General features: G+C 47.5%; 1 protein-coding gene and 1 long non-coding RNA gene across 7 annotated transcripts in view; one reads left to right on the plus strand and one right to left on the minus strand.

Annotated features, from left to right (window-relative positions):
• The window catches only part of SPATA13 (spermatogenesis associated 13), a 346,879-nt gene that overhangs the window by 281,750 nt on the left and 39,310 nt on the right, over positions 1-25,819 (plus strand). For 3 of the 6 annotated variants that reach the window (XM_086715132.1, XM_086715136.1, XM_086715128.1), the window contains 2 exons: positions 10,376-10,741; positions 12,386-12,530. In XM_086715132.1, coding sequence (XP_086571258.1) covers positions 10,376-10,741; positions 12,386-12,530 — 511 coding nt within the window. Of the gene's footprint in view, positions 1-5,963; positions 6,440-10,375; positions 10,742-12,385; positions 12,531-23,656; positions 23,675-25,819 lie in introns of those variants that run through there. The other 3 variants (XM_086715144.1, XM_086715139.1, XM_086715151.1) reach the window with 3 other exon arrangements.
• LOC147584891 (uncharacterized) lies at positions 17,021-23,565 on the minus strand. The gene is made up of 3 exons (XR_015254108.1): positions 23,170-23,565; positions 20,447-20,643; positions 17,021-17,791 (listed from the first exon to the last, which is right to left on the minus strand). It is a non-coding gene; the product is annotated as an uncharacterized LOC147584891 (long non-coding RNA).

Below are 25,819 nucleotides of genomic sequence, written 5' to 3' on the forward strand. Positions count from 1 at the left end.
ACATGCCAGCAATGCTGGGAACAGACATTTCTCTCCATCTTCTTCCACTAGAGAATCAGCCGGGACCTCGTCGTCTGCTGCCCACTTTTCTTTACCCTCTTGTCCTGGGTCCTTTTGCCTTCTCTGTACAAGAAAAGTCAAAACAGATTAGGAAAAAAATCTATAATGTTCAAAAGGGTTTAGAAAAACAGTGGATTTCTAACATATTCAAATCTAAAACATGGTTCATGATTTTGGAATATTTAGTTGTGCTCAGTAAGTACTTGGAAAAGAGGAAAGTAAGTTAGTTTTTATAAAATCATGCTTTTTATAAGTTTGAAAAAAGAAAGTTTGAGTAGACCTCTGTATTCCTCAGCATGCATTTCAGAGATACATTTCAAGATGTTAAGATGGGATCATTGTATATGTTAATTTTATAATATGATGGTTTTAAAATATGTCTTCACTCTGGGGGTGCCTGGGTGGCTCAGTTGGTTAAGCGTCCGACTTCAGCTCAGGTCACGATCTCGCGGTCCGTGAGTTCGAGCCCCGCGTCGGGCTCTGGGCTGACGGCTCAGAGCCTGGAGCCTGCTTCGGATTCTGTGTCTCCCTTTCTCTGCCCCTCCCCCACTCGCACTCTGTCTCTCTCTCTGAAAAATGTGTCTTCACTCTTAATGAGTCCAGGCATAAAGTACAGTTTACAGTTCTATTATTTTCTCTGCTTGGGTGTCAAACTCACCACCGTCTTGCCACTGTTGACTTAGTAGTATGGTCTGAGTTTTTAGATAAGCCCAGAAAATGGAATTGCCTTAGGTGATTATTACACAGGCCTGGGGGGGGGGGGGAAATTCCTCATCAGCCCTGTGCTCACACAGGGTCAGTGGTGACCGCCCTCCCACGATGTCAGGGGCATGGGGCATGGTCAGGATGGGACTCACCACAGTCACGCAGACTTCATTTCTTGATTTTGCATAAAATGAGGATGACCTCAGCTACACTGCTTTCTCAGTCTGGTATTCTAAGTCGTCAGTGGTGTCTAAAATGTTCATACTTGGGGTGCCTGGGTGGCGCAGTCGGTTAAGCGTCCGACTTCAGCTCAGGTCACGATCTCGCGGTCCGTGAGTTCGAGCCCCGCGTCAGGCTCTGGGCTGATGGCTCAGAGCCTGGAGCCTGCTTCCGATTCTGTGTCTCCCTCTCTCTCTGCCCCTCCCCCGTTCATGCTCTGTCTCTCTCTGTCTCAAAAATAAATAAAAAATTTTAAAAATAAAAAAAAAATAAAATGTTCATACTTAAGTGCCTTCTTAATGCGTACAGAATCGGGCTAAGCGTATTAAATTGTGTTCCCTCATGAATCTCAATATTTGCATTTCTAGTGAATGAGCGATTCTGCCTATAAAACAAGTTGTAGATTCACCAGCTCTGTTTTAGCATTTTTATCATCAGTTTCACCAGGCAAGGACAGTTGAAGTCCACTGCACTCCCCTTTTACTTCAAGGGCGTTAAGAAGCATTAATATATTTTTAAATGTTTTTAATACTGTATAATATTTTTCTTAGCAAATGACCTATCTATCCCCTGAACCCAAGGGACAAGGCCACAGTTTTCCAGATTGCATTTGTTTCTTTTCTTCTTTTTCTTTAGTTTTTAAGAGGTGTGTCAAAATTCTCTATGTGTGTGTAATCTCATTTGCTAACAATCAGAACAGTTTTTGGTTAATCATTTGTGTTTCATTTGCTGTCAGAATTCTAACAACTACTGTCTTCCTACAGTTTGGAACCTTGTGTCTTAAAGATATAGCTTGTTAGTAAGAATGTCACCCAGCATTAACATGTATTTGTGCCCCTGAGCCACAGAAGGACAAACCCAGTAAATACGTTCCCACTTTCCTTCTGTTTCTTGCCCAGGCCCCGTCCACCTCCAGGCTAAGTCCAAATCTGGGGTCTAAGACGGGAAGGGACAAGTTTATGATGCTGTCTGTCCCTTCCCGGCATGGTCCCTGAACTAGAGGAAACTTTGAAAGGTGGAGCGGAGCCAGCCTGACCATGCATGATTTTTAAGGTGGTCGTTAGGTGAGTGATGAGTGTTTGGCCAGTTACTTATTTCATACCAAGTCAGAGGCTGCCTCTTTCCTCTCCTTGCTCGGGCCACCGTAGAAGTCCCTCAGCCTTACTGTTTATTCCTGAACTAGGCTAAGTGTGGTAGGAAAAGACGTGTGCACCCTAGAAAGTTAGGGAGACAGAATTAGAACACCCAGGTGGTGGGAGGGCCATTTTTAACGTGCACCCCTACAATGCTGGTCCAGTCCCTGCCATCCCTGTAACGCTAGAACAGTCCCTGCCACCTCCGTAATGCTAAAACAGTCCCCGCCATCCCTGTACGGCTGGTACGGTCCCCGCCATCCCCTTAAAGCTAGTACAGCCCCTGCCCCCCCCCACACACACACACACCGCCACCACCAGCAAGGTCTGTAAAAGAAAAGGAAGCTTTGGAGAAAGAAAGATTATTCCACCCACTCGTTCTAAAAATTCAGGAGAAGAAACCAAACATGATTCAGGAAGTCAAACAAAACCACAGTGTTTGCGTTCCGTATGTGATCAGTTTAAGGGACAAGTGTGGGCAACGAGGAGAGAGAAGGGAGTGGAGCTGAGAACAAGAGTAAAGGTGAGATGTGATACGGGAAGCGGGAGGAAGCGGCAGACAGGAAGAGTCTGGGGAAACGGGCATGTGCACACACTGATGAGGACCCACCAGCAGCCCAGAGAGGAAGTGCGAGGGGAAGCAGCATCCGGAAGTGGAGAGATGTAAAGGTGATAAGCACACCGAGGCTTTTTATGGAGCAATGTTACTGAGGTCCGGTGTTTGTGCAAGTTGCTGCTGAGAGTTTTTGCAATAAACCGTACTGCGTTTTCCTTATATCCGTAAACGGGGGGCACGTCATGTCTAGTGCTGGCCTTGCAAAGATGAAATTGAACGAAGTGCCTGATCTCTCACATTCCCTGTCTTTCATTAAATCTGGTGCCTTCTCTGTGAACTGGGTTCTCGTCTCCAAAATGGGTATAACAATGCCTTCTTTACTAACCTGAAAATAGAATTTTAGGTAGATTAGAAATACAAATTTACGATTTCTAAGTAACTAAAACATTGTCTTTTTAGTGTTTTAACAAAAAGAGAAGAATGTCATTAGTGCTCAGACTTCTTTCTAAATATGTAAAGATTTTCTTGTTCTTACTTTGAGCTCCTTAAAAAGTTGTAGCTGATCTGGGATCCTATGAGTTCCCGCCCTCACTTAGAATCGTAGGACATATACTTATAACCCATCCCATTCCAAGCACTCTATAATCCAGATAAAACACCCATACTAGAAAAAAAGGAAAAAAAAAAGCCTATGGAAAATCCTTTTTATTATGATACATTAATTTAAGGGAAATTAAGTGACATCATTTAAGGGAAATTAGTGACATATAGCTTTAAATGGTGAGATGCCATTTATTTATTTATTTATCAAAGAGATCGTGTGCGTACATGCGCACACACATGTGAGTGGGGGAGGGGCAGAGAGAGAAAGAGAGAATGAGAATGAATCCCAAGCAGGATCCACACCCAGCGCAAGGATCCATCTCACGATTGTGAGATCATGACCTGAGCTGAAATCAAGAGTCGGTTGCTCAATGGACTGAGCCACCCAGGCACCCCTGAGAGAACACTTTTTAAATTTGTAATATATAAGGCCCAAAGTTATGCTTCTGTGGAGTTGGAGCCCAGAGCTGGTGCTATAGACTAGTCTTAAGTGAGACTATGTAAACGGAGAGTTTTGAACCTCAGTTCATCCCAGGGCTCTGTCAGCAGAAATTTGGGAGTAGGGGCTTTAATTTCACTCCCCTGTAGGTGAAGTGTAGCATTTCCTTAAATTATGAATGTAGGCATCAAACCAGAGCGATTTTATCAACACCTGTGATTTTGTCACTCCTAGAAACCACAGATCTTTTTCATATCGCTGATGTCTTTAAATCTCTTCGCTTATTCAACAGTATTTCCAAAGGGTGGCAGTTATTAGACCTATTGCTAAGACTCTTTCTTTCTTAAGTTTATCAACTTATTTTTTGAGAGAGAGTGAGTGAAAGCAGGGAAGGTGCACAGAGAGACGGTTAGAGAAAGAGAGAGAGTGCACGTGGGGGAGGTGCGGAAAAAGGGAGATTCCCAAGCAGGCTCCGTGCTGTCAGTGCAGAGCCCGATGCCGGGCTTGGTCCCACAAACTCGTGAGATCATGACGTGAGCTGAAATCAGGAGTTGGACGCTCAAACAACTGAGCCACCCAGGCACCCCTATTCAGTACTCTTAATCCCTGTGTTTTGTCTATACTATTATATCAATCCTTTTAATATTTTGATAATTATATTTCAAAGTAATGAGCTTACTTTATATTTTTATTTTATGCATGTCATTGGGGAAGGGGTCTCCAGCTTTCCCCAGATGGCAGGGGCACTTACAGAGCTTCCCTTCCTGTCATTCCCCCCAGCTCCCACCCCTGCATTCCAAGAAGCCCTACAGCTGAGGGTAGGAAGACCTACCAAGTTCTATTTTCCTTCCGTACAAGCATATGCCAGGGACGCAGAGATACAGAGTGGAACGGACGGAGATTTTGAAGTCAGACAGACTGGTTGTTAAACGGGGCCGCTCTCCCTTGGCTCTGTCAACCAGAGCACGTCATCGCTCCAACGTCTGAATCGGTAGGATGTCATGAGTAGTTCTAACTCGCGGTGTGGCGGTGGGGATTAAGTAAGGGAACACATGCCGGGTGTAGTTCTGGCACATCTTGGTGGTCAAGAGCCACATCTGTCGTTACTGCCTTGCAGCACGAGTTGTCGAGATGTGTTCTCGTCCCACCTCCAGCTCCGTAGCTGTACCTGAATTCCCCGTGGTGTTCGGGGCACTGAGAACCTGTGAAAACGTGGGAGGCTTGCTGATTGTATTAGTATGCGTCTTGAGAACACTTTTGGCTCGTCCAGTGTGAAAGCTCTGCTTTAGTTTTTTTTCCATCTTCTCAAAGCATCTAAATTTCCCTGCTTGTAGTATTTTCTTCTGAATCAGTTTGCCGTATTAGTTTCCTAAGGCGACTGTAACAAATTTCCAGCAACTAGATGGCTCAAAACAGTAGGCTTTTATTCTCATTGTCAGACAGGCCAGAGGTCTGGGTTCCGTTCTGGCCTCTTCCAGCTCAGGTGTTTGCTGGCAGTGCTTGGAGTTTCTTGGCTTATAGATGCACCACTCTGATCTCGGCTTCTGTCCTCCTAGAACTTTCTTTCCTTTCTGCTTTGTGTCTAAATTTCCCTCTTTTCTAAGGACAGCAGCCGTTGGCTTAGCGCTCGCCTAATCCAGTACTTCTTCATTTTAAGTCGATCACATCTCCGAAGACTGCGTGGCTCAGTTGGTTGAGTGTCCCACCCTTGATTTCGGCTCAGGTCATCATCTCACGTTTTATGGGATCGAGCCCCACATCGGGCTCTGTGCTGACAGCACGGAGCCTGCTTGGGATTTTCTTTCTCCTTCTCTCTCTGCCTCACTCCCCGCTTGCACTCTCTCTCAAAATAAACTTAAAAATTCTTTTTAATGTTTTATTTATTTTTGAGACAGAGAGAGACAGAGCATGAGCAGGGGAGGGGCAGAGAGAGAGGGAGACACAGAATCCGAAGCAGGGTCCAGGCTGTGACCATTAGCACAGAGCCCGATGCAGGGCTCGAACTCATGGACCGTGAGATCGTGACCTGAGCCGAAGTCAGACGCTTAACTGAGCCACCCAGGCGCCCCCTTAAAAATTTTTTTAAAAAAGAGATCATATTCACAGGTACTGGGGGTTGGGGCTTCAACATACCTGTTATGAGAGGGGAGGGCAGAATTCAACCCACAACTCTTGCTATTTAATCCTATATACTCCCTTTAGACCAAGCTTCTAAATGGATATATATGTGACATCAGGGTTTTTTGTGCCAGTCTTTTTCCTGTGTTAATCATTTACTCTCACTGTAGTTTCAAAAAATGTTTTGAAGTATCTCACTGGAGGTATTAAGATCTACCTTGGCTTTTTACTTTTGGGAAGCAAAGGAAGGAACCTTGTGTGGGAAGAAAAAAATGCAGGGCTCCTGAGTAGGGAAAGTACTTTACAACTGTCCAGAGAAGCAAGAGTTAAAAGGTCAGCCACTCCACTGCAGAGTTTGTTTACAAAGGCTTATGACTTGGGTGTGAATTGGCCAATCAAGCTTGGAGCCCTGGATTGATCTGAAGCTCCGGCTGCTGGGCTGCTGGACTGTGAGAAGCCGCGGTGGGCATACCTCTGGCATGGCCGCTCAGCACCGTCACTGTCACGTCTTAAAGGCCAGAAAGAATCTGAGACAGCACGGATATGGTCAACTGCTTGTTCCTTCAGTGTGTCTGTAGGCCACCACCAGCTGTGGCGGAGTCTGGGGTAGGTTGTAACTTGTCGGGGAATGTTGGCGGTGGTGGCGGTGGCGGGGGTTTGTAGTTGCAGGTATGATCCTGTGATCACAGTCAAACCGTGTTCCCTGGAATGCACCTCGGTCTATTTCGGAAGTACACAGACTTTGCCAAAAGGAGATTCAGTTTTAAAACATGCATCAAAGCTCAAATTTGTTTTTACAAGGGATGTAAGTCTCTTCTGGCTAAAGATCACTGTCTCTCCCTCTTGCTAGGAGTAAAGGGGACGTTTCAATTGTATATATTGTCCTGTTAACTAATTTTTGCAATGCCATGTAGAAAGGCTGGTTTCTCCTTTTATCTCTTCGGTGGGACTGCAGAAATAGTTCTAGTAGAATCGCTGTTCTTAGGTATATCCTGTGCCCCGCCCCCCACCCCCCCACCCCCCACCCCCGTGGGAGCAGTAGCTGACACTTGAGGCGGTACGTGTTAAAGGGATCATCCCTGGCACGTCTCCTGCTCTGTCATTTCCTGCTTTGAGCATACCTGCTTTTATCCAGCCTCCTCACTTCCTGGAGTGTGTTTTGGTCTCAGAAGGATTTCTTACCTGAACAACTAAGACAACCTCTTGTTTTCCTACGCCCATTTCCTTGTTTTCCTGTCTGCATTAGCAAAGCTTCAGTGAGGCATGTCACATGTTGCATAAGTGCAAAAAAAAAAAAAACAACAACAAAAAAAACCAACCCAACAAAAAAAATCCCCCCAAAACAAACAAACCAAAAAACCACATGTAGACTTGTCACCAGCCAGACTACTCATTGCCTGTAATTTTGTTTTGCTTCTGGACCTTTCTAACACCTTGTTTCTGAACCTTTTAATTCTTGTGTGCTTAAATTGTGCCATTTGGTTTAATAGTGTAGTTAAACTCTCCATAATAATCCTGTTTTTCATATGCAGTGAAAAAAATAATAGTGTTTCATGATTTCTCATATTTTCCCTTGGTGTAGTGTCAGAGAGGAAAGACCCGCCCCCCCGCCCCCTTAGGCTTACTACGTGGGGAGCGTGGAATTAAACTGACTGACAAAAGACAGTAGCAAGAGAAAAGACGGGTTTTTCTTCATGTGAACCAGTGGGAGTTCACAGGAAAAAGTGACTCCAGCAAGTGGTTAGAGATGGAGGTATATATCCCCTCTTATGAGGGCCAGGGGAGCTGGAGAGGGCACTTATGGGAAACCCAGTGATTTAGGAAAGATAAAGGGGCCTGTGGGAGAGCAAACGGGAGGTCTGATACTTTTGTGGCAACGTCTGCTGAGACTTTTCCTCTCAGCTGGTAAGAGTCACATCTTCCCTGGTTAGAAGAAAGAAAATCCTATCCCAAGACAATGGATTTATGACTACTGAGTTCTTTTCTTTTTTTTTTTTTTTTTTTAATGTTTATTTATTTTTTGAGGGAGAGAGAGACAGAGCATGAGCTGGGGAGGGGCAGAGAGAGAGGGAGACACAGACTCTGAAGCGGGCTCCAGGCTCCGGGCTGTCAGCCCAGAGCCTGATGCGGGGCTCCAACCCCATGAACTACGAATTCATGACCTGAGCTGAAGTCGGACGCTTAACTCACTGAGCCACCCACGTGCCCCGACTGCTGAGTTCTTTTGGGACCTCTGCTTTCAGGGAGATAAGAGAGTTCGGGGGGCGGGGGGGGAAGCCTATTCTTAAATGCCTTCAGCTCAGAACAGTTTTCATGCCACAGTGGTGCACTCTGGACCCCTCTGCGGTGACTTGATTTAAACATGAAGTTCAGGTAGTCAGAATCAGCAGGTAGCAAGGTAAGCAGTGATTGCTAGTACTCATTAGCTTTTGAGCAGAGGTAACTTGGTACAGTGGGAAAATTTTGCACAATTATGCACACTTATGCAAATTTGCACAATTACGCAAATTATTACACAAATTATGAGGCCCACATTTCAGTGTCTCTGTTGCTGCTGATTGGCCGTGTGGCCCTGGGCAAGTCACTTAACTTCCCTGGGTTTTGGTTTTCCTGATCTGAAAAATGATGGTGGTGGAGTAGAGTGTCCATAAATCTCTTTCTGCTCTCTTTGCTTTTCATCAGATTTTTCTTTAAATTTTTTGTAACATTTATTTATGTTGGGGGAGAGGAGCAGAGAGAGGGAGACAGAGGATCCCAAGCAGGCTCCGCGCTGTCAGCGCAGAGCCCAATGCAGGGCTTGAACTCGGGAACCAAACCGTGAGATCATGACGTGGGCGGAAACCAAGAGTCAGATGCTTAACGACTGAGCCACCCAGGCGCCCTATCAGATTTTTCATAGTACAGCGGCCCCTTGAACAACACAGGTGTGAACTGTGCAGGACCACTTATGTGTGCCTTGTTTTTTCTTTTTTATGAATACAGTGTAATACCATAAATATTTTCTTTATGATTTTCTTCGTATCTTTTTCTTTAGGTTACATTATTATAAAAACATAGTATATAATACACATACCAAATATGTGTTAATCAACTGTTATCAGTAAGACTTCCAGCCAACAGTGGGCTATTGGTAGTTAAGTTTTAGGGAAGCCGAAAGTTACAAGCCGATTTTTGACTTGCACGGTAGGTGGTGGTGCTGGGGTGGGGGTCGTTACTTGTAACCCCTGTGTTGCCCAAAAGTCAACTGTGTATGATCTTAGGGAACGTCTATATTTAAGGCCTTAGTTGCCACTGATTGGGCAGCAGCTGACCTCCTGGGCTGGTCCTCAGGGCAGGGCCGGGCTGCGCCGGGACAGTTCTGCTGGAGGTCTCTAGGCCAGGGAGGCCTTTTCTGCCTGCCCTTGAGTGACATCTCTGCCACGTGCCCTTGTCTGTCTGTATTGTTTATATCTTTTTTACATAATGACCAGGGGTAGGAGAACTGAAGGTGTCTAGGCTCACAGGCGTGTGACCAGAGTCGGCTGCACTCTCCCTCCCATGGGCTGTGCAGCAACTCTCCTCTGACCCGGCTTTGAGGGGTCTGCTGAGACAGAGGTTATCCCCTGGCAGGGCTCAGCCTGGGGATGGTTACTCCACACACTGCTTTTTTAACAGCAATAATTAACTGTGGCTGATAAGGGCTGTCACAGCATTTCCCCCACACAAGGACCCATTGTTCCCCAGTGAACCGTTGCCGAACCAAATCCCCAGACCTTAAGTAACTGGCCTGAGGTCACAAAGGTAGCAAGTGGCCCCGCCTGACTCACACAGAAGGCTGCCCATTTCCAAGCTCATAGTTCCTCTTCTGGTACATTGCATTGCCTCTGAAAAAGGTATTGGAACAATTTGAAAGTAGTGGCTAATTTAGGACCACAGACTCTCCAGCTGTGGGACTGTCTAGTCCTGAAAGGTTAGTCATTCCTTGTTTGTCCCAGATCACACAGCTAGTTAGTAGCCTGATCTGGTTCTTTGAATCCCGGGTCATTGCTCTCTCCATCAGACTTAACTTACTGAATGTCAGGCCTTAACAGCCCAGACTTAATCTTATTAAAGCACCTTCTGTTTTTAAAGATTATTGCAGGAAAATACCTTAGAGTAGCACCTAACGTGTTCCGCATTCCTTTCTCCTTCTGGGCTCCTGCACTTCCCTGTGCCATTGGTATGTGTATTTTGGGTGACACCACAGTTGAAAGTTCTTTCTAGTAACTCACAGTGGTACTTAGTTTCTTAATATCTTTTGCAGTAGCTCATTGGTCACCATACATCACTATTTGAATTACGGTCTTAGCTCAGCCTGCAGTGAAAGGTGAAAGTCGTGCTCATTTTAAGGCACGTCTGTCTCAGTTACGTCTTTCTGTTACACAAATAACTCCTTAAAATAAACAAATAGATCAAGAAAGCCTTGAGGCAAGGCTAAAGAGGATGGGAGGGAGCCCATAGCTTGTTCTTTTCCAACACCTTCCTGGACATTGGTGCTCACCTAACTTGTTCGCATTTGAAAAGGTTGTGGCTGAGGAATCCTGGAGGCGGGGCTCATCACGGGATGAAGAAAGGACAGAGGCTCAGAGGATCACCAGGAGGAAGTGGGGTTCTGGCAGAAGGTCAAGGCCCCGACCGCTCTCCGACTATGGCCAGTTGGCCAACCGAAGTCTCTCTATTCCTGAAGACTCCATTGCTGTGGACCCCCAGAAAGAGGACACTGTGGATGGGGACCAGCAGCCAAACACGGCCTCCATGGACCCTGCAGACCAGAACCCTGCCGTGGGCTGTCCCAAAGGCAGCCGGAGAAGACGCCCCATCTCTGTGATAGGCGGGGTCAGCTTCTATGGGAACAGCCAGACAGAGGAAATAGAGAGTCTTCTGACCCAAGTAAGATCTGGTGTGCTTCTGCCAAAGCTAGCAGAGGCCTCCAGCTTCCTGGCCTTTGTTCTCTGCTGCAGACTAACTAACCAGGCTGCTGCTTTTCTTTCTCCTCTCTGCTCAAGGAGGATAGACTCCCAGCCTTTCTTCCTGACTTTGCAAACACGCGTGAATTAAACTAACAATCTGGCATGTGGATGGCTTTTACTAATCTCCTGTCTCTCCTGGAGTCTCCAACAATATGTGAAACTGGTTTGCTGTTGGTTCTAAATGACCCGAGACTTTAATAAGGGGAATGGTAGCATTGCACATTTAGTGAGCTTCATGGAAGAAGTTGTCGAAAGGGGAAGTGTCCTCCAGTGTTAAAATGTAAGGATAAGAAGAAGATAAGGAGTCGGTTTTTTAGGAGCTAAGGAAATACTTTTTTCCACCAATTTTGTGCTCTTTACCAATAGATTAGAAGTATTTATCAGTTACCCAAAGAGCACTTTGCGGCTACAAAACATTTAAATAAAGGCCTGTTCAGGATAACATTCAGCAAACGTATTTGCTGAGATGTGGTCACGGATTCCCAGAACAGTATATGAGTGTGTGCCCGGTTTCACTTTTTGAGCTTGCTAGCTGATACTGTAAAAAACTCGAAATTCTCTTAAAAGGGAAAGCCTGTGTTGGTATTGGATTTTATGTTGAACTTCTCCCTATAAAGCCCATCCCAATGCCTTGTTTCTAGCAAGCGCTCAAATACCTCTTGTTTAATTGCGTTAAACTGAATTGAATTCGTAAGGTAAAAAAATGAAGTGGAAGAATACCGTGAACTTCTTGTGGGAAGACGTGTCCCGCGCTAGGAAGTAATTCTGAACCAAAGCAAACTATAATCTCTCTCAGCTCGAAACGCAGTGTGGGGAAAATCCAAAGCGCTTAGAGATTATCTCACTTTGGAGCATCACGAAGGAACGCGGTGAGATAACTTTACGCGCTGTAGGCTCATTTGGGGAGTTGGGTGGGAAAGTCCTAAGATGACCTCAGGAAGGCCTAAACCGACTTGGCCTCCGATTTAGTTATAGGGATGGTGCCTGTGGAAGATCAACAGGGGACATAGGCCCTTCTAAAGAGACCGGGTCGATTTGTGGAGAACCAGCTCTCTTTTAAACAAAGCTCAACTGTCACGACAGCTCAGGTGAGGAAGACTCGGGTTCCACGAGACCTGGCGCCTGTGGTGGCAGCGTCTGACGGGCTCGCCAGTCCGAGCGTGTCGTCCAGACTTGGTCTTGGGCACCGGCCGCCCCTGGCGGCTCTGCCGGGAAGACGTCTTCCTTGTGACCCCGCCTCTGTGCGAGAGGCCACCCCTTCCTAAATCTGCTTGTCCTCTTGGACGCTTTGCTCTTCCTGAGTGTCACCCCTCGGTGTGTCGCTGGCGTGAGAGGCAGCGCGTGAGTCGATACCGGGTTTTGAAAATCTTGGGGTAAGTCGTGGCAGCCGAACCCCGCGGTGCGGCCTGAGGCTCGTGACACGACTTGGAGAAGGCGCTTCCCCTCCCCTCTGTGAGCGGCTCCCAGTGACGACGCCGAGCTGCTCACAGCCGTGTGTGTGAAGAGCCTGCGAAAGGTGCCACTTCCTGGCACCTCCTCACAGCCCTCTGCTTTCCTTTTGCAGCCGGCAGCCAGGCCTCCCGTGCCAGCTCACCAGGTGCTGCCCTACAAGGCGGTTTCGGCCCGGTTCCGGCCCTTCACCTTCTCCCAGAGCACCCCCATCGGACTGGACCGTGTGGGGCGCCGGCGGCAGATGCGAGCGTCCAACGGTGAGTCTCCCGGGCCCGCCCTGTTCGGGGGCCCCCCTCTCAGAAACCGGGGTGGCGTCCTCGGTTGGACCGCTCCCCGGGACTCCGAGGTGCCCGCCGGATGGCGCCCCTCTCCGCTGTCCCTCTGGGCCGGGGTGGCGTGCGCCTGGGAGTGAGGAGGGCTCGTCTGCAGCCACCCACGTGGGCCCGGGGGCGTCGTCAGCCATCCAGGCCGGGCGTGCCGTGCCATCAGGCGACCCCGTGCTACAAGTTTGCTCCTGTCGTGTCTGTGTGCGTGAGTGCCTGCGGGTGGAGAGCTAAGCATGGAGTCCCGGGCGTGTGTCGCAACCCTTCCGAAGCTCTTTCTGGATGTCTGAGATCCACTGACGCCCCTCTGAACAGCAGAGAAAAGCCCACCTAATGTAGTAGTTAATATGCTCTCAGGACTTACCCAGTCAGTACTTGGCGACTTGAACTGGTCCGACGTGTCCTCAGAATGATGTTTATGTTCTTAAGAAAGGAAATCCTCCCCCACACTGATACTTGTGTCCGTGCGGCCAGCCGGTCGCATGGTGGCGTGGCCTGCTGTGCCCTGGACCAGTGTGACTAGAGCTCACGTTCAGCGGAGACTCACCGGGGGGCAGCCTGGCCGTGTGCTGAGCTGTAGCGGCTCATTGCTCTGCGCAATTACCTGCCTCGCCAGCTGCTCTTACTGTCCTCGTTTTCCAGATAAAAAAGCCCGCGTATCCTTGGGTAAACCGCCCTGAGTTGCTCACCAGGAAGGGGCGGGGTTGGGATTTGAATCTACAGATAGAACTTGCAATGCCAAGAGGTTCCTTTTTAAAAACCACTGAACTGTGCTGACCCCTTAAACAAGTGCAGCAGACACCGAGGATGACGGCCCCAGCGGCAGGGCTTCCTGTCTCACCGTTAGGAGTGAGTGTCGTGTGGAGGGCAGGAGAGCGGAAGCCGGGTGGTGGGAAGCCGAGCGGGGCCACCGCCCCGCCGCAGCCAAGTCCTCCGCGCGACGGCACACCCCCGAAGCCGTACAAAGAGGACGGGTTTGAACGGACTTGGAGAAGGCTGAGGGCGTCACCTGAAGAACTGAAATCCCAGGGAGACGAGGAGAGGAAACACGGGTGGGTGGGCGAAGGGAGAGAGACCAAGGAGGCGTGAACTCCCTGGGCGAGGGAGTCGTTTCTGAGGACAGGTCGAAGAGGACGATGGCTAGCGACCAGAAATGTGACGGGAAGTTCGCTGATGGATTCCGACACAGAAGTTGTCGAGGACCGCGTCCCAGGAGGGCCACGCCGGGTGGTGAGAGGTCAGAGGGTCGGTGAATGGTGAGGAAGTGCTCCTGCCCTGATTGTGTTGCCATGGTTTCGAACTCGTGTCACATATACCGGGAGGGGTCCAGGGGGGTTTGCAGGTGGAGGTTGTAGAAATTGGTGAACATCTCGTGCCTGGGTCAACCTCTCAGCTCCGTGGTCTGGACACCCGGGAGTCTTTGCTCCCCTCCTTGTGGAGTCACTAGGTCCTGTCCGCTGGTTCTCAGGGTCACCTTGCTCCTCAGGCTCCTTAACCCTTCCCCTCATGGCCACCCCGTCGCCTCTTCAGCCCTCACGGCCACCCCGTCACCTCCTCAGGCCAGGCTCTCATACACTCTCTAGTCAGAGTCACTGTTCGCTTTCGGCTCTTTCCCACCATTGGAATCAAGTCCCGGTTCCTTAAACAAGCGTGTTGGCTTTTGTAAACCCGCGTCTCTCCTTCCGTCTGTTTCTGTCCCTTCTCCTGCCAGCGTTTGCCATCCAGCGTGCCTGCATCCGCTCTGGGCTTTCACACTCCCTTCGCGCTACTCACGGTGCCCCCTTTGCCTCGAATTCCCTTCTTTTCCTTTTCCTTGTGTCAGCATTCTTCCCATTCAGAATTCAAAACGCATTCCCTTGTGTGCCCTTGGAGACAAAGTGCATCCATTGTCCTCCTTCTGCGAAGCCGCTCAGCCCCAGGCCTCGTGTTCGTTCCCTCTGATCCGGTCATCCACATCTGGTGATGTGTTTTGGGAAAGTTTTCCAAAAGGAGCGAGAAAGCTACATGCACACAGCGTTTACAGCACCGTGATGGCCCTGAAGTGGAAGCCACGGGAATGTGCCGTTACGCTGGGATCGTGGGTCGGGGTGCTGCTTAGGCCACGACCTCAACACACTTCACATCGTAAGTAGGAAAACAAACAACGTGAGAAGCGACAACCGCAATTTTAAAGTGAGAAAAAAATAGAAAATAAAATCATGTATGTTGTATCAGTTTGCTAAGGCTGCTGTAACAAAGTACCCTGGACTGGGTGCCTTCAATAGCAGAAATCTTTTGTCTCAGTACTAGAGGTGAAAGTCAGATGAAAGCGTTGGCACGCTGGTTCCTTCCGAGGGCAGGGCCCGGGAATCCCTGCCGGCCCATCCTAGCTTCTTGTCTTGGGTACCTTGTGCCTTGGCATGTAGATGTATTGTCTTTGTTTCAGTCTTTATGCCACTATGGCTTTCTCCATGCCATTGAATTAGGGCCCACCCTAATAATCTCCTCCTGACATGATCGTCTACTAAGACCTTATTTCCAAATAAGGTTACTTTGACACTCCTGGGGGTTAGGATTTTGGTACCTGTACAGGGTACATAATCCAACCTAGAACATAGACCGTGATTGCAACAGTTTGCAACATGTACACACGTGGTCAAAGATTTAACAAGAATCTGCAAAAAAAAAAAAAGCAGTGTGGTTCAGTTGGAAGGAAGGTAGGTGAGGTCTCCTCCAACCCTGTACAACCCTATGCAACCCTGTACATACAACCAGCTTATTTCTGTGCTTTCTGTAACAGTGTTTTGTTTTGATTTTTGTTGAGAAGCAACAGAAACTGACTGACCCGCTTCAGCAAAAAGAGAATTTATTGGAAGGATGTTAGGTGTACCCAGAGTTGAAAATGGCTAGAGGACCAGTCTGGGAAATGGATGGCAGTCAGGGTTGTTCCTGGGAAGCAAGGAACAACATGCAAGAAGCCAAGAAAGGCGTGTAGTAGGAAGGTATAATGCCACCCCTGGGAATGAGTGAAGAACCATTCCTCCTGCCCTTTAGTCACTCAAGAGTCAAAGTCCCAGGATAGAGAAATCAATTATTTTTTCTTTCTTTCTTTTTTAAAAAATTTTTTAATGGTTATTATTTATTTTTGAGGGACAGAGAGAGAGGGAGACACAGAATCCAAAGCAGGCTCCAGGCTCTGAGCTGTCAGCACAGAGCCTGATGTGGGATTCAAAACCATGAACCGCGAGATCATGACCTGAGCTAAAGTTGGACGCTTGACCGACTGAGCCACCCAGGTGCCCCGAGAAATCGATTCTTGAAGCTTAGGTGATGTGTCTGCCACCTGGTGCCGCTGGGACAAGCACAAGGTCTGGGTGCCTCCAGAGACCCTTTGCCTTCCATATTAGGAGGCAGGTACCTGGGTCCCTGTCACCGAAGCTGAACACAATGGAAGGGAGGTCATTCCCTTAGAGGAAGTCCAAGTAGTGTTAGAAATAGGGGTGTCTGGGTTGCTCAGTCGGGGAAGCATCCGACTCTTGATTTCAGCCCAGCTCATGATCTCACTGTTTGTGAGATGGATCTCCATGTCACTTGTGTGGGATTCTCTCTCTCTCAAAATAAATAAACAAACATTAAAAAAAAAAACAAATAGAAATAGATCCTGAACAGGTTCTCTCTTCATTCATTCATTCATTCATTCATTCATTCATTCATTCATTCATTCATATATTCAGTAGCTGTTGAGTGCTTCCCATGTGCCAGATGACAGGAGTGAGCAAAAGCCCTTAAATCACTTACACTCTGGTGAGGGGATAATGAGTTAACAAATGACTCTGTAATACGGCAGGCAGTATTATAAAGAAAACTGAAGACACGTGGAGGGTAGTCATGTCTAAAAAAAATGTCATTCTAACATGATGCATAATTCAACCCCCGCTGAGTCTTTCCCTAGAGGGAGACAACTCAAAAGCTTGTCAGTTACTGCAAACATGTCCAAGTCTAGGCCCCCCTCCCCAAGTCATATCCATTTCTTCTGCAGTTCTGCAATGCCTTTTCCACTCCGTAAACCCAGAGGTAAATTTAAGCAACATACCATAATCGTAATGGAAAGAGGTGGGGGCAGGGAAGAACGGAAATAGAAAATAAATATTATGTATATATACATGGTACCACAAAAGGAAATCCCTCCTGCTTCTGGTTGCAAGGTCATACCTGCTGTTTTTGACTTTGCTCATCTCATTGCTGTTGCATGCTCCCCTGGCCCCTGCCCAGTACCTTACCTGGTAGTGTTCTTTGCCAGCTGAGGTGGCCCAGACCTTCACTCGGTCGTGTGGGGCTCTTAGTGGTTCTGCTCGCTTAGAGTCGCAGTAGTCTTACTTCTTTGCCTCCCTTAGTCAAAAAAGCAGCCCATCTATAAAGAAAAAAAAATGTGTGGAGCACCAACCTGAGCCTTCCAGGCACTGGTTTTACCATTTGGAAATACAGCAGAGGATAAAGCATCACAAACTTCACATTCCAGTATTGAAACCAATTCAGTAAGTCAGTAAAGAGCATGATCTCAGGCCGTAATGATGGCTCCCGAGAGAAGAACGTGGGTGATACAGTAGAGAGTGTGGCAACGGGCACAGCAGAGGGTGACCTAGTGTCCCTAAGGAGGTGACACTGGAGTGGAGGCTTTAAAGGTGAGTGAGAGCCAAAGATCTGAGGGAGGAGAAGTCCCAGTGGAAGGAACATCAGGGGCCCAACGTTAGACTGGAACTTGATGTGTCTGAGGTTCCGCGAGAGGGCCAGCGTGACCGGAGTTCAAGACACAAGGGCAGAAGAGGGCGTTGCAGTCTGGTGGGGAGGCTGCGGCCGGACAGAAAGGGCACTGCAGGTCTTGGGTAGGACTTGGCATTATTCGAAGTGAGACCGGAAGCCGTTGCCAGCCGGGGAGTGAAAGGCACTGATTTAAGCTTTAGAGAGGAAGGACAGTGTGGGGGAGAAAAGGCAGAGGAGGGGAGACTGGTTTGGACACTGTTGCATAAGTCCAGTTGGGAAACGGTGGTGGCAGTGACCACAAAAGACGTCCATGTCTATCTTGGGTGCTCAGTTTCCCCAGTGCACAGGGCGGCAAAGATGGCCGGCCTTGGTTCTAATCCAGTGGGGCCAGGCCTGCGAGTTCTGGTGGAAGGACTTCTCTCTTGGGGGAATAAATTCAGTTTTGACAGGCGAAGCTGTTGAACAGGAAGAAAATATTTTGCAAATGTATCATTCAGTAGTCATGAGAAGCAGTCCCTGTGCTTGTCCTCTGTTTCTGGACCCATGTACTCTGGCCATGGCTGCACAGCACCGTACCAGCCGCCGATTCAGTGCTATACAGACCCTATCCAAGGCAGCATCGCAATTTCAAGATGTGTCCCCAAGCTGTCTCCATAACATCATTTTCATTAGGCCGTGATTCCATGCTTGTGGACAATGGTAAACAAGAATAAAGCTCGCGACACTCGTGGACACTGGCCTATCACCGTGCTTCCCTCACTGGGGCCCTCGGGTAGAAGCATGGTCATGTGAGGTGCCACGACATTGTGTGAGGCCTTCAGTGCGATTCTAGCAGAGGTCTGACAGGTAAGGAAAACAAATCCAAACCTAGAATAAATCTCTTTGCCACTAAGGACAGATCATCCACCCCTCTATTATGAAAGGGTCCATTGTAATCAGCTTTCCACAAGGAGCTGTCTGGTTCCTTCAAGGAACCATGTCATTAACTTTGTTGAGAGGGACACCCTGTGGTTTAGCCCAGGCTTGGCATCCATTTCTGCCACCATGGCCTTTTTTTTTTTCTTTTTTTTTTTTTTTTTACCCCCAACCCACTGAGTAAGCATCAAGATGACTAGAAACAAAGATTGGCGTTTATAGAATGGGACATAATGTTCACACAATTATTAAACAGCCTCTTTTGCAGTAGGATTCACATGGGATGCGACTGGACATTCATATGGGACAGACGATTTCTCATGCTTTCAGTGAATTCTGACATATTTAATTATACTCCTTCCCGAAACCAGTCCATTACCTACCCTGTTCTTCCCAAATTCCTCCAAGCTATTCAGCCAAGCCATCGTCCTAACCATGTATCCACACAAGCTAAGTCCCTGCTGAGGCCCTTTCTCCTCCCACTCAGAAAGGATTAGGAAGAGTTCTCGCCTAGATTTTACTACTGGGGGTTTCCCTTTCTGGGTGGAGGGTGAATGTTGGAAGATCCCTTTTGGGAAGGCTGGAAGGAAGAGTTGTTAACTGTGGGATACTGACCCCCAAGTTACCTGGCTTCTGCTTCATAAAGAGGCCCTGAGTTTGGAAACCACCCGATCTGGGAGCCGTGTAAGGGTCCTTGATTCTCTGCCATGGTGGTTCAAGTCAGGTTCCTGTCACCAGATTTGGAAATGCCCTGCTATACAGATCAGGTCGTACTGTAGTGGAGTTACCACTTTTGTTCCTGCAGACCCTGTAATAGGTTGGGGACAGCCAGAAATCGCGTGGGCCAGCTATTCCGGTGAGTAAACTGGACGTGCTGCCCCGTTTAGCAGCCGTGTCCTCTTTTCCTGTGACAGCTGTCCTACCTCCATGGGGGTCCCGGGCTTCCGTGCAACAGAGGCCTCTCTCGCCGACTTCCCTCGCCTAGGCAGATGAGCAGTACAGTGCTTAGAAAAGTTGCTGCCACTCCCATCACCTGGTTTGGGAGACCCGGCCTGGGGGGTGGGGAGTCCGTGATAGACCAGGTACCGCATCTCTGCCTTTCTGGCCTCTGTACTTCTTTCTTCCTCTGTGCCAGATGCTGGCCCCTCCACTGCCTTAAGAGTGGGCCAGTGCTGGGTCCAGGTCTGTGGCCCTTCTAAGTGCTGGGACGACAGCCAGCTCCATGAGCCCGTGTGTTGAACGCATGATCTCTGGTAGATATCACCCAAATGGATAGACTGGGTTGAATCTAAATTCACGTTCAGTAAACGCAGCGCGAACACCTTGTTTGGATCCTGATACCGGCAAACCAGTATAAAAAGATCGTTAGGAGACAGGCGGGGAGATTTTCACATGGACTGAGAATTCAGTGAAGGAATTGTTGTTCGTTTTGTTAGTAGGGATAACGATAGTGTAGTTATTTTGAAGCCCTTGTTTGTTATGGGTACATAGTCAAATAGTTTTTGCACGAAACAGCATATGTGAGGTTTGCTTTAAAACACTCCGAAAAGTTGCTGAGAAAAGTTGGGAAAAAACTGACAATTGTGGGTTCATCGTTTAATTTCTCTGCTCTTGCGTTTGTTTGAAATGTGTCATGAACGTTTAAAAAAATAATGAAAGTATGCTTCCTCTTCCCTGGATTTGCTCCCCAAATCTGCAAATCAAGAAATGGCCGCAACTAAATTTTTCTCAAAATGTAGATATTTGGGTATTAGCAAATTAATTTTTGTTAAGAAATAAAGACCTACTCCTTCAGGTGGAGGTGAGCTCTCTCTCCCTTCTGGGCACTTCCTGGCACCGTAAAGTACGGTCTTACCTCCTTACTAGCCCCTTATAGTCTGTGGAGGAAGGTCACATGGAACAGTCCTCAGTAATGATCAGATGGGTGACGTATTGAAATCATACAATCGAATCAGGAATCAGAAAGCACTTGTAAGTGCTTTTATAAAGTTCGCGAAGGGGGAGCTGCCAGCCGATACAACCTTACCGCTTTGCTGCTGATGGTGTCTGTGGCCCTTCTTTCTCCCTGGGTCTCCCCAAGCATGCCTCTGCTGTGGTAACTTTCTCGTAGGCGATTGATTATCTTTGCTGCCTTTTGCTTTCTTTTATGAAGCTTCTGTCTTACATCCAAGGCAATTTATTATGTCACAACCTACCTGTGCTCCTGCTTTTCCCAAATTTGCTTTGGGTTTCTGCCACACGTCTTCCCTCAACTGATCTGTATTGATCAGAAGCCAAATTCGATCACTTTTCAAAATTCTTACTGCTCGTGTCTGCTCATCCTTCTCTTTCTTCTCATCTCACACATTGAGTTTAGGTTAGCTTGCTCGTGTGACATAAGGCAAGCGATGATCTTAACCAGAAAGGAAACATTTCTCAGAAAGGAAAACATTCAGTTTCTTCAGCTATTAAATTTCTGTGGAATCTTTATGGGTCACAAGCAAGGAGCTAAAACATGACATTGGAGATCCGGAGATCTGGGGATGCCATTTTTAAAAATATCTGTTTGTTATATATATTTTTTTTTTAATTTTTTTTTTCAACGTTTATTTATTTTTGGGACAGAGAGAGACAGAGCATGAACGGGGGAGGGGCAGAGAGAGAGGGAGACACAGAATCGGAAACAGGCTCCAGGTCTGAGCCATCAGCCCAGAGCCTGATGCGGGGCTCGAACTCACGGACCGCGAGATCGTGACCTGGCTGAAGTCGGACGCTTAACCGACTGCGCCACCCAGGCGCCCCTGTTTGTTATATTTTTAAAAGGCTTCTCATTAACCAATAAATACTATATTATTATGTAATAATGCCACACAACAGAGAAACAAGATTAGGTACGGTAATGATTAAATATAAAAACTAAGAAAATGGTTTTCTGAGGAGATACACTGACAAGTTGATTTGATTAGACTTTTTTTTTTTTTAAAGTACACTCTACACCACACAATGGGCTCAAATGCATATGCTGTACCGACTGAGGCAGCCAGGTGCCCTGACTATATTAGGCTTTTTATGGCTTTTACAAATATTTCTAAATTACTCAAATTATTGCTTGGTTTGATTTTTAAAAAATTTTACATCGTACTTTCCTATGAATATAGTCATTTTTTGCAAGCTAGGAAAGAGAATCAGATTAAGCCATTGTAGCCCTATAACGACCTAGGCCAGAATCACTCAGTCTTCAGCAAAATGATGTAATAGTTGCTAACGGTGGCATTGCAAAACTCTAAATCAGAAGCCCCATCTACAACCTTTCCTTAGGAAACCAACCAAAAAGTCCAGTCCTTAAAGGCAAGACGTATGTAAAGAATATATATATGTTTAAATTCCCAGCGTAGTTAATATACAACGTTAGATTAGTTTCAGGTGTAGAATATAGTGATTCAGCGTTTTTATGAATTACTCAGTTCTTAACATGGTAAGAGTACTCTTAATCCCCTTCACCTATTTTACCCCTTCTCCCCACTCCTTCCCTCTGGTAACCATCAGTTCTCTATAGTAAAGAGTCTGTTTCCTCTTTTTCCCCCCCTTTGTTTTGTTTCTTAAATTCCATATATGAGTGAAATCATGTGGCATTTTTCTTTCTCTGACTTATTTTACTTAGCATTATACTCTCTAGCTCCATCCATATTGTCGTAAATGGTAAGATTTCATCCTTTTTGATGGCTAAGTAATATTTCGTGTTGTGCGTGTGCGTGTGTGTGTGTGTGTGTGTGTGTGTGTGTGTATCCATCAGTCGATAGACACTTGGTCTGCTTCTATAATTTGACTGTTGTAAATAATGCTTCAGTAAACATAGGGGTACATATATCCTTTCAAATTAGTGTTTTCATATTCTTTGTATAAATAACCAGTAGTGTGATTACTGGATCATATGGTAGGTCTATTTTTAATTTGGCGGGGTGGGGGAGGGGGGGCCCTCCATACTGCTTTCCACAGTGGCTGCACCAGTTTGTATTCTCACCAACAGTGCATGAGGGTTCTTTTTTCTCCACATCTTCGCCAACACTTGGATATAAAAAACATCTTGGTCTACAAAGGACAGAACGACCCAAATTGTACACTGGCCAACCTGTCTGTGAGTACATTAGAGCTAGCTCATGATTGGTGGAGGGAATATAGTTGGCCCTTGAATAATATGGGGGTTAGGGACCTGCTCCATCCCCACCCTATGTAATCCAAAATCAGGGTGTAACTTTTGGTTCCTCCAGAACTTAACTACTAACAGCCTCCTGTTGCTCAGAAGCCTTACTGGTAACATATGCAGTTGATTAACACATATTTGTATGTTATATATATTATATACTGTATTCTTATAATAAAGTAAGCTAAAGAAAATGTTAAGAAAGTCATAAGACAAGACTGCTGACTTTTAAAACTCCAAAAATTAGAAAGAGACTAATACATTTACAGTATTGCACTAAATTTATTGAAAAAAATCTGCATATATGTGGACCCACACATCTCAAAACCCATGTTGTTCGAGTCAACTGTATTTTGAAAACCTGCTCTGAGTGTTTAAAAACTCCTGGTTCTAGCGCCAATAAGAAAAGCAAGTAAAAGATACCACGGACGGCAAACTGATCGTTGGTCTTACCACGGCCTACCACTAGAATACAAAGCCAAGTGTGAGAAATAAGGCAGCGTAGAAATTTCCCAAATAAATTATTTCGCGATAAGAAGTTCAACCTATTGTGTTTTTCATTTTGCTGCAGCATAAATTGAGGACTATTTTAGAGAAAAGCGTGATGGCAGTGGTGTGCCTACCCCCGCATGGCCTCCGGCTTCCCTTACACTTAACATCGCTTGCACTGTGCGTATCCGTGTGGAAACACTCGGCAGGACCATCTGCCAGGTCAGGAGGTGAAGAGAGCTCACTTACTATCTTTGGGGGGCCCCCATTGGCCAGTTGGTCGAACATCCGCTAACTGTCCATAGGCACTGGCTTCTGCCCAGTGCCTTCAAGCTTGGTTCGTTCCCCTCCGTGACTTCTTGCAGAGGTGGGTGCTGGTCCTCCGCGAGTAGTCCCAGGAGGCTTGGGGTGCCCGGTAGGCGATTGCCTCGGGGAACCCCGCGGCGACACCGGGAGTTCTCCTTGCTGAATCAACGGTAATGCGAAAGGCCCAGGCAGAGACGATGGGGTCGGCCGCCTCTTGGGAAGCCTGGTGGGGACTCTCCTTAAGGCGAGGCCGGCGTGCAGCTGCGCCAGCACCGGGCGGGGCCACCCCGGGGGCCCGGGGGCTGGAGAGGCACCCCCACCCGCGTGGCCCCCGTGCGGTTGCCCGCCCCGTGTCCTGCCCCCGCAGCGCCCGCCCTGCAACGGCGGCCCCGGGACGGCCCCCCGCCTTGTTCGGTGTCATCCGGCACGTGTTACCTACACGGTTAAGGTCGGTTTGTCCAAAGGAAAGGAAAAGTACACTGAGACGTTGTCTGCTGTCTTTAATGCCCAGTTGGGGGTTAGGGGTGACGTTCTTTTCCTGTCTTCGACACCTATTTCTTCAGTTTGGTTTTGTACTGAAATGTATTTTCTCAGAAACGGAAAAGATTTCCTTAGGTGTATTTATTTTCCCCATTGAACTAGTTTGAGTTGTAAAAGCAAGTTTATTCAGCCTTATTCTGACGTTGACACTAGTATTAGAAGTGATACAGGGCGTGCCGTTGAGACATGATCGCACGGTGCTATTTCAGGAAGTGCCCAGGGTGCTCTGCTTTCAGAGCTGAGCTGTTAATAGGCCCTTGGTTTAGGAGATACCTCCTTTGTACACATTTAGCAAACGTGTGTAATGATGTGAGATACGTCTTTCTCCATCTGTGTATCCGTATCTACGCCCTGTTATGAGTGAAGCACCGTGCCGGGGGCTGGGTGGTCCGGAGGAAGCCAGAGACCGTTCTCACGGAAACTCCACTAGGGCGTGGGGACTTGTCAAGCCGCTGCAAGGATCAGGGAGGCAAGTGTGAAGAGAGAGCATGCATATCAGATGTGGGGAGCCCGGGACTTCCTGGAGGAAATGATACCAACGTTGAGATGTTGTTACTGAACCAGCGGGTCGGCTCCTTGGGGAGTAAGAGACCGAATACACCAGGTGGAGTTGCCTCACGAGGTAACTTCGTTGAGGAGAACACAGGATCACTTCCAAAGCCACGACTCCCCAAACAGGGGTAAGCAGGCTCCTTCTGTTGGGCTTGGGGACGAATATTGAAAGGGGGTGGCCTCAGCATAAAGGGACAGGCCTAAAGGTGCACGTGCGCGCTCAGAAAACGTGCCGGTACGTGCGTTGTATGTTATGCTAAGGAAGCTTATGCCCCTCCCAGGGCAGGGATTTTAACGTAACGAAGCTGAGGTAACTGTGGGGCACTTTAGGACTCATGTGCGCAGCCGCAGTCCTGGTGGGGTGGGGGTCATACTCAGAATGTTTCTTTTTCTGTTCCAGCAAGTAGCTAGCTAGTCTCTAAAAGAGAAAACTGATAGTTAGGCAGGGGCTTCTAGGACTTGCCCGGGTTCTGGGAGCCCTGCAGGTAACAACGTGTGAAGGGTGAATGGGAGTTAGATTAGGTTTGTTGTCGGGGAAGGTATATTCCAGGCAGAGGGAACAGCGTTTGCGAGGGGTGGAAGCCAGAGAAGGGAGAGCACATTTGAGAAACTGAGGTTGGGGTTGCCCAACAGAAACTTTCTCACCCCATCCACAGGCTTCTCAGACTCCGGGTGTTCTTCAGATTCAGACTGATGCCTGCAGGACCCTGAGGGCTTGCTTTGTTAGGCTACTCCTGCCTACTGTTTGAGTTATTTCGCTACCAGGAGTCAAGGGCGTGCCTCCAAACCCACTTAAGGCAGCTGTGTTTATTATTTTAATTCTAGATCTAACTTAGGTATGTAAACAAATGAAATGTAAGACTGAAGAGACACGTATGAAAGCTAAATTGAATGCTTTGTAGAGATTCAGTAAAGGTGAATTGCCAAAAAATTATTTCCTGTCTGAATTAGATGAGAATTGATAGCTGTAAAACATGAAAAATCAAGACATCTGTACTCAAAAGTCTTCACGGGCATCTCTGGTTATTACTGTACTTTGAAGAAACCAAAACTGGGAATCACAGTCGACACATTCCGTTGTGACTTATGCAAGAAAGAATGCGGAGTTCCGGTCAGATGATCACACACCAAGACCTCTGGTCCTTTGTGATAACAAAGATGAATTCAATTGCACTTTTAGGTGTTTTAAGTCAAGTTCATGGCATGAGTGCATGTGTAGTGTTTTTGACTTAGGGCTTTCGTGCAGTCCGACCATTCGCGAGGGGGGACCTCTTCAGTAGGTGTCCCAGCTATGGCAAAAGGTGAGGGAAGGATTGAAGTGTTGAGAGAGGAGTCTAGACTAGAGATCAGAGGTAAGGACCTGCCCATTAGGGCCTCCAGGTGAGGGGATTAGACTAGCCCAAGGGCAAGTAGGAGCCACTGGGGTTTTAAGTGGAGTGAGGTGATCAGATTGGCATTTTAGAGGCAGGGGCTGGCTAGACTGTGTCCTCTCTGGAGACCG

The sequence above is a fragment of the Puma concolor genome, chromosome A1 (genome assembly GCF_028749965.1).
Source record: "Puma concolor isolate L17-30 chromosome A1, mPumCon1.1.hap2, whole genome shotgun sequence".
Taxonomy (NCBI): Eukaryota; Metazoa; Chordata; class Mammalia; order Carnivora; family Felidae; genus Puma; species Puma concolor.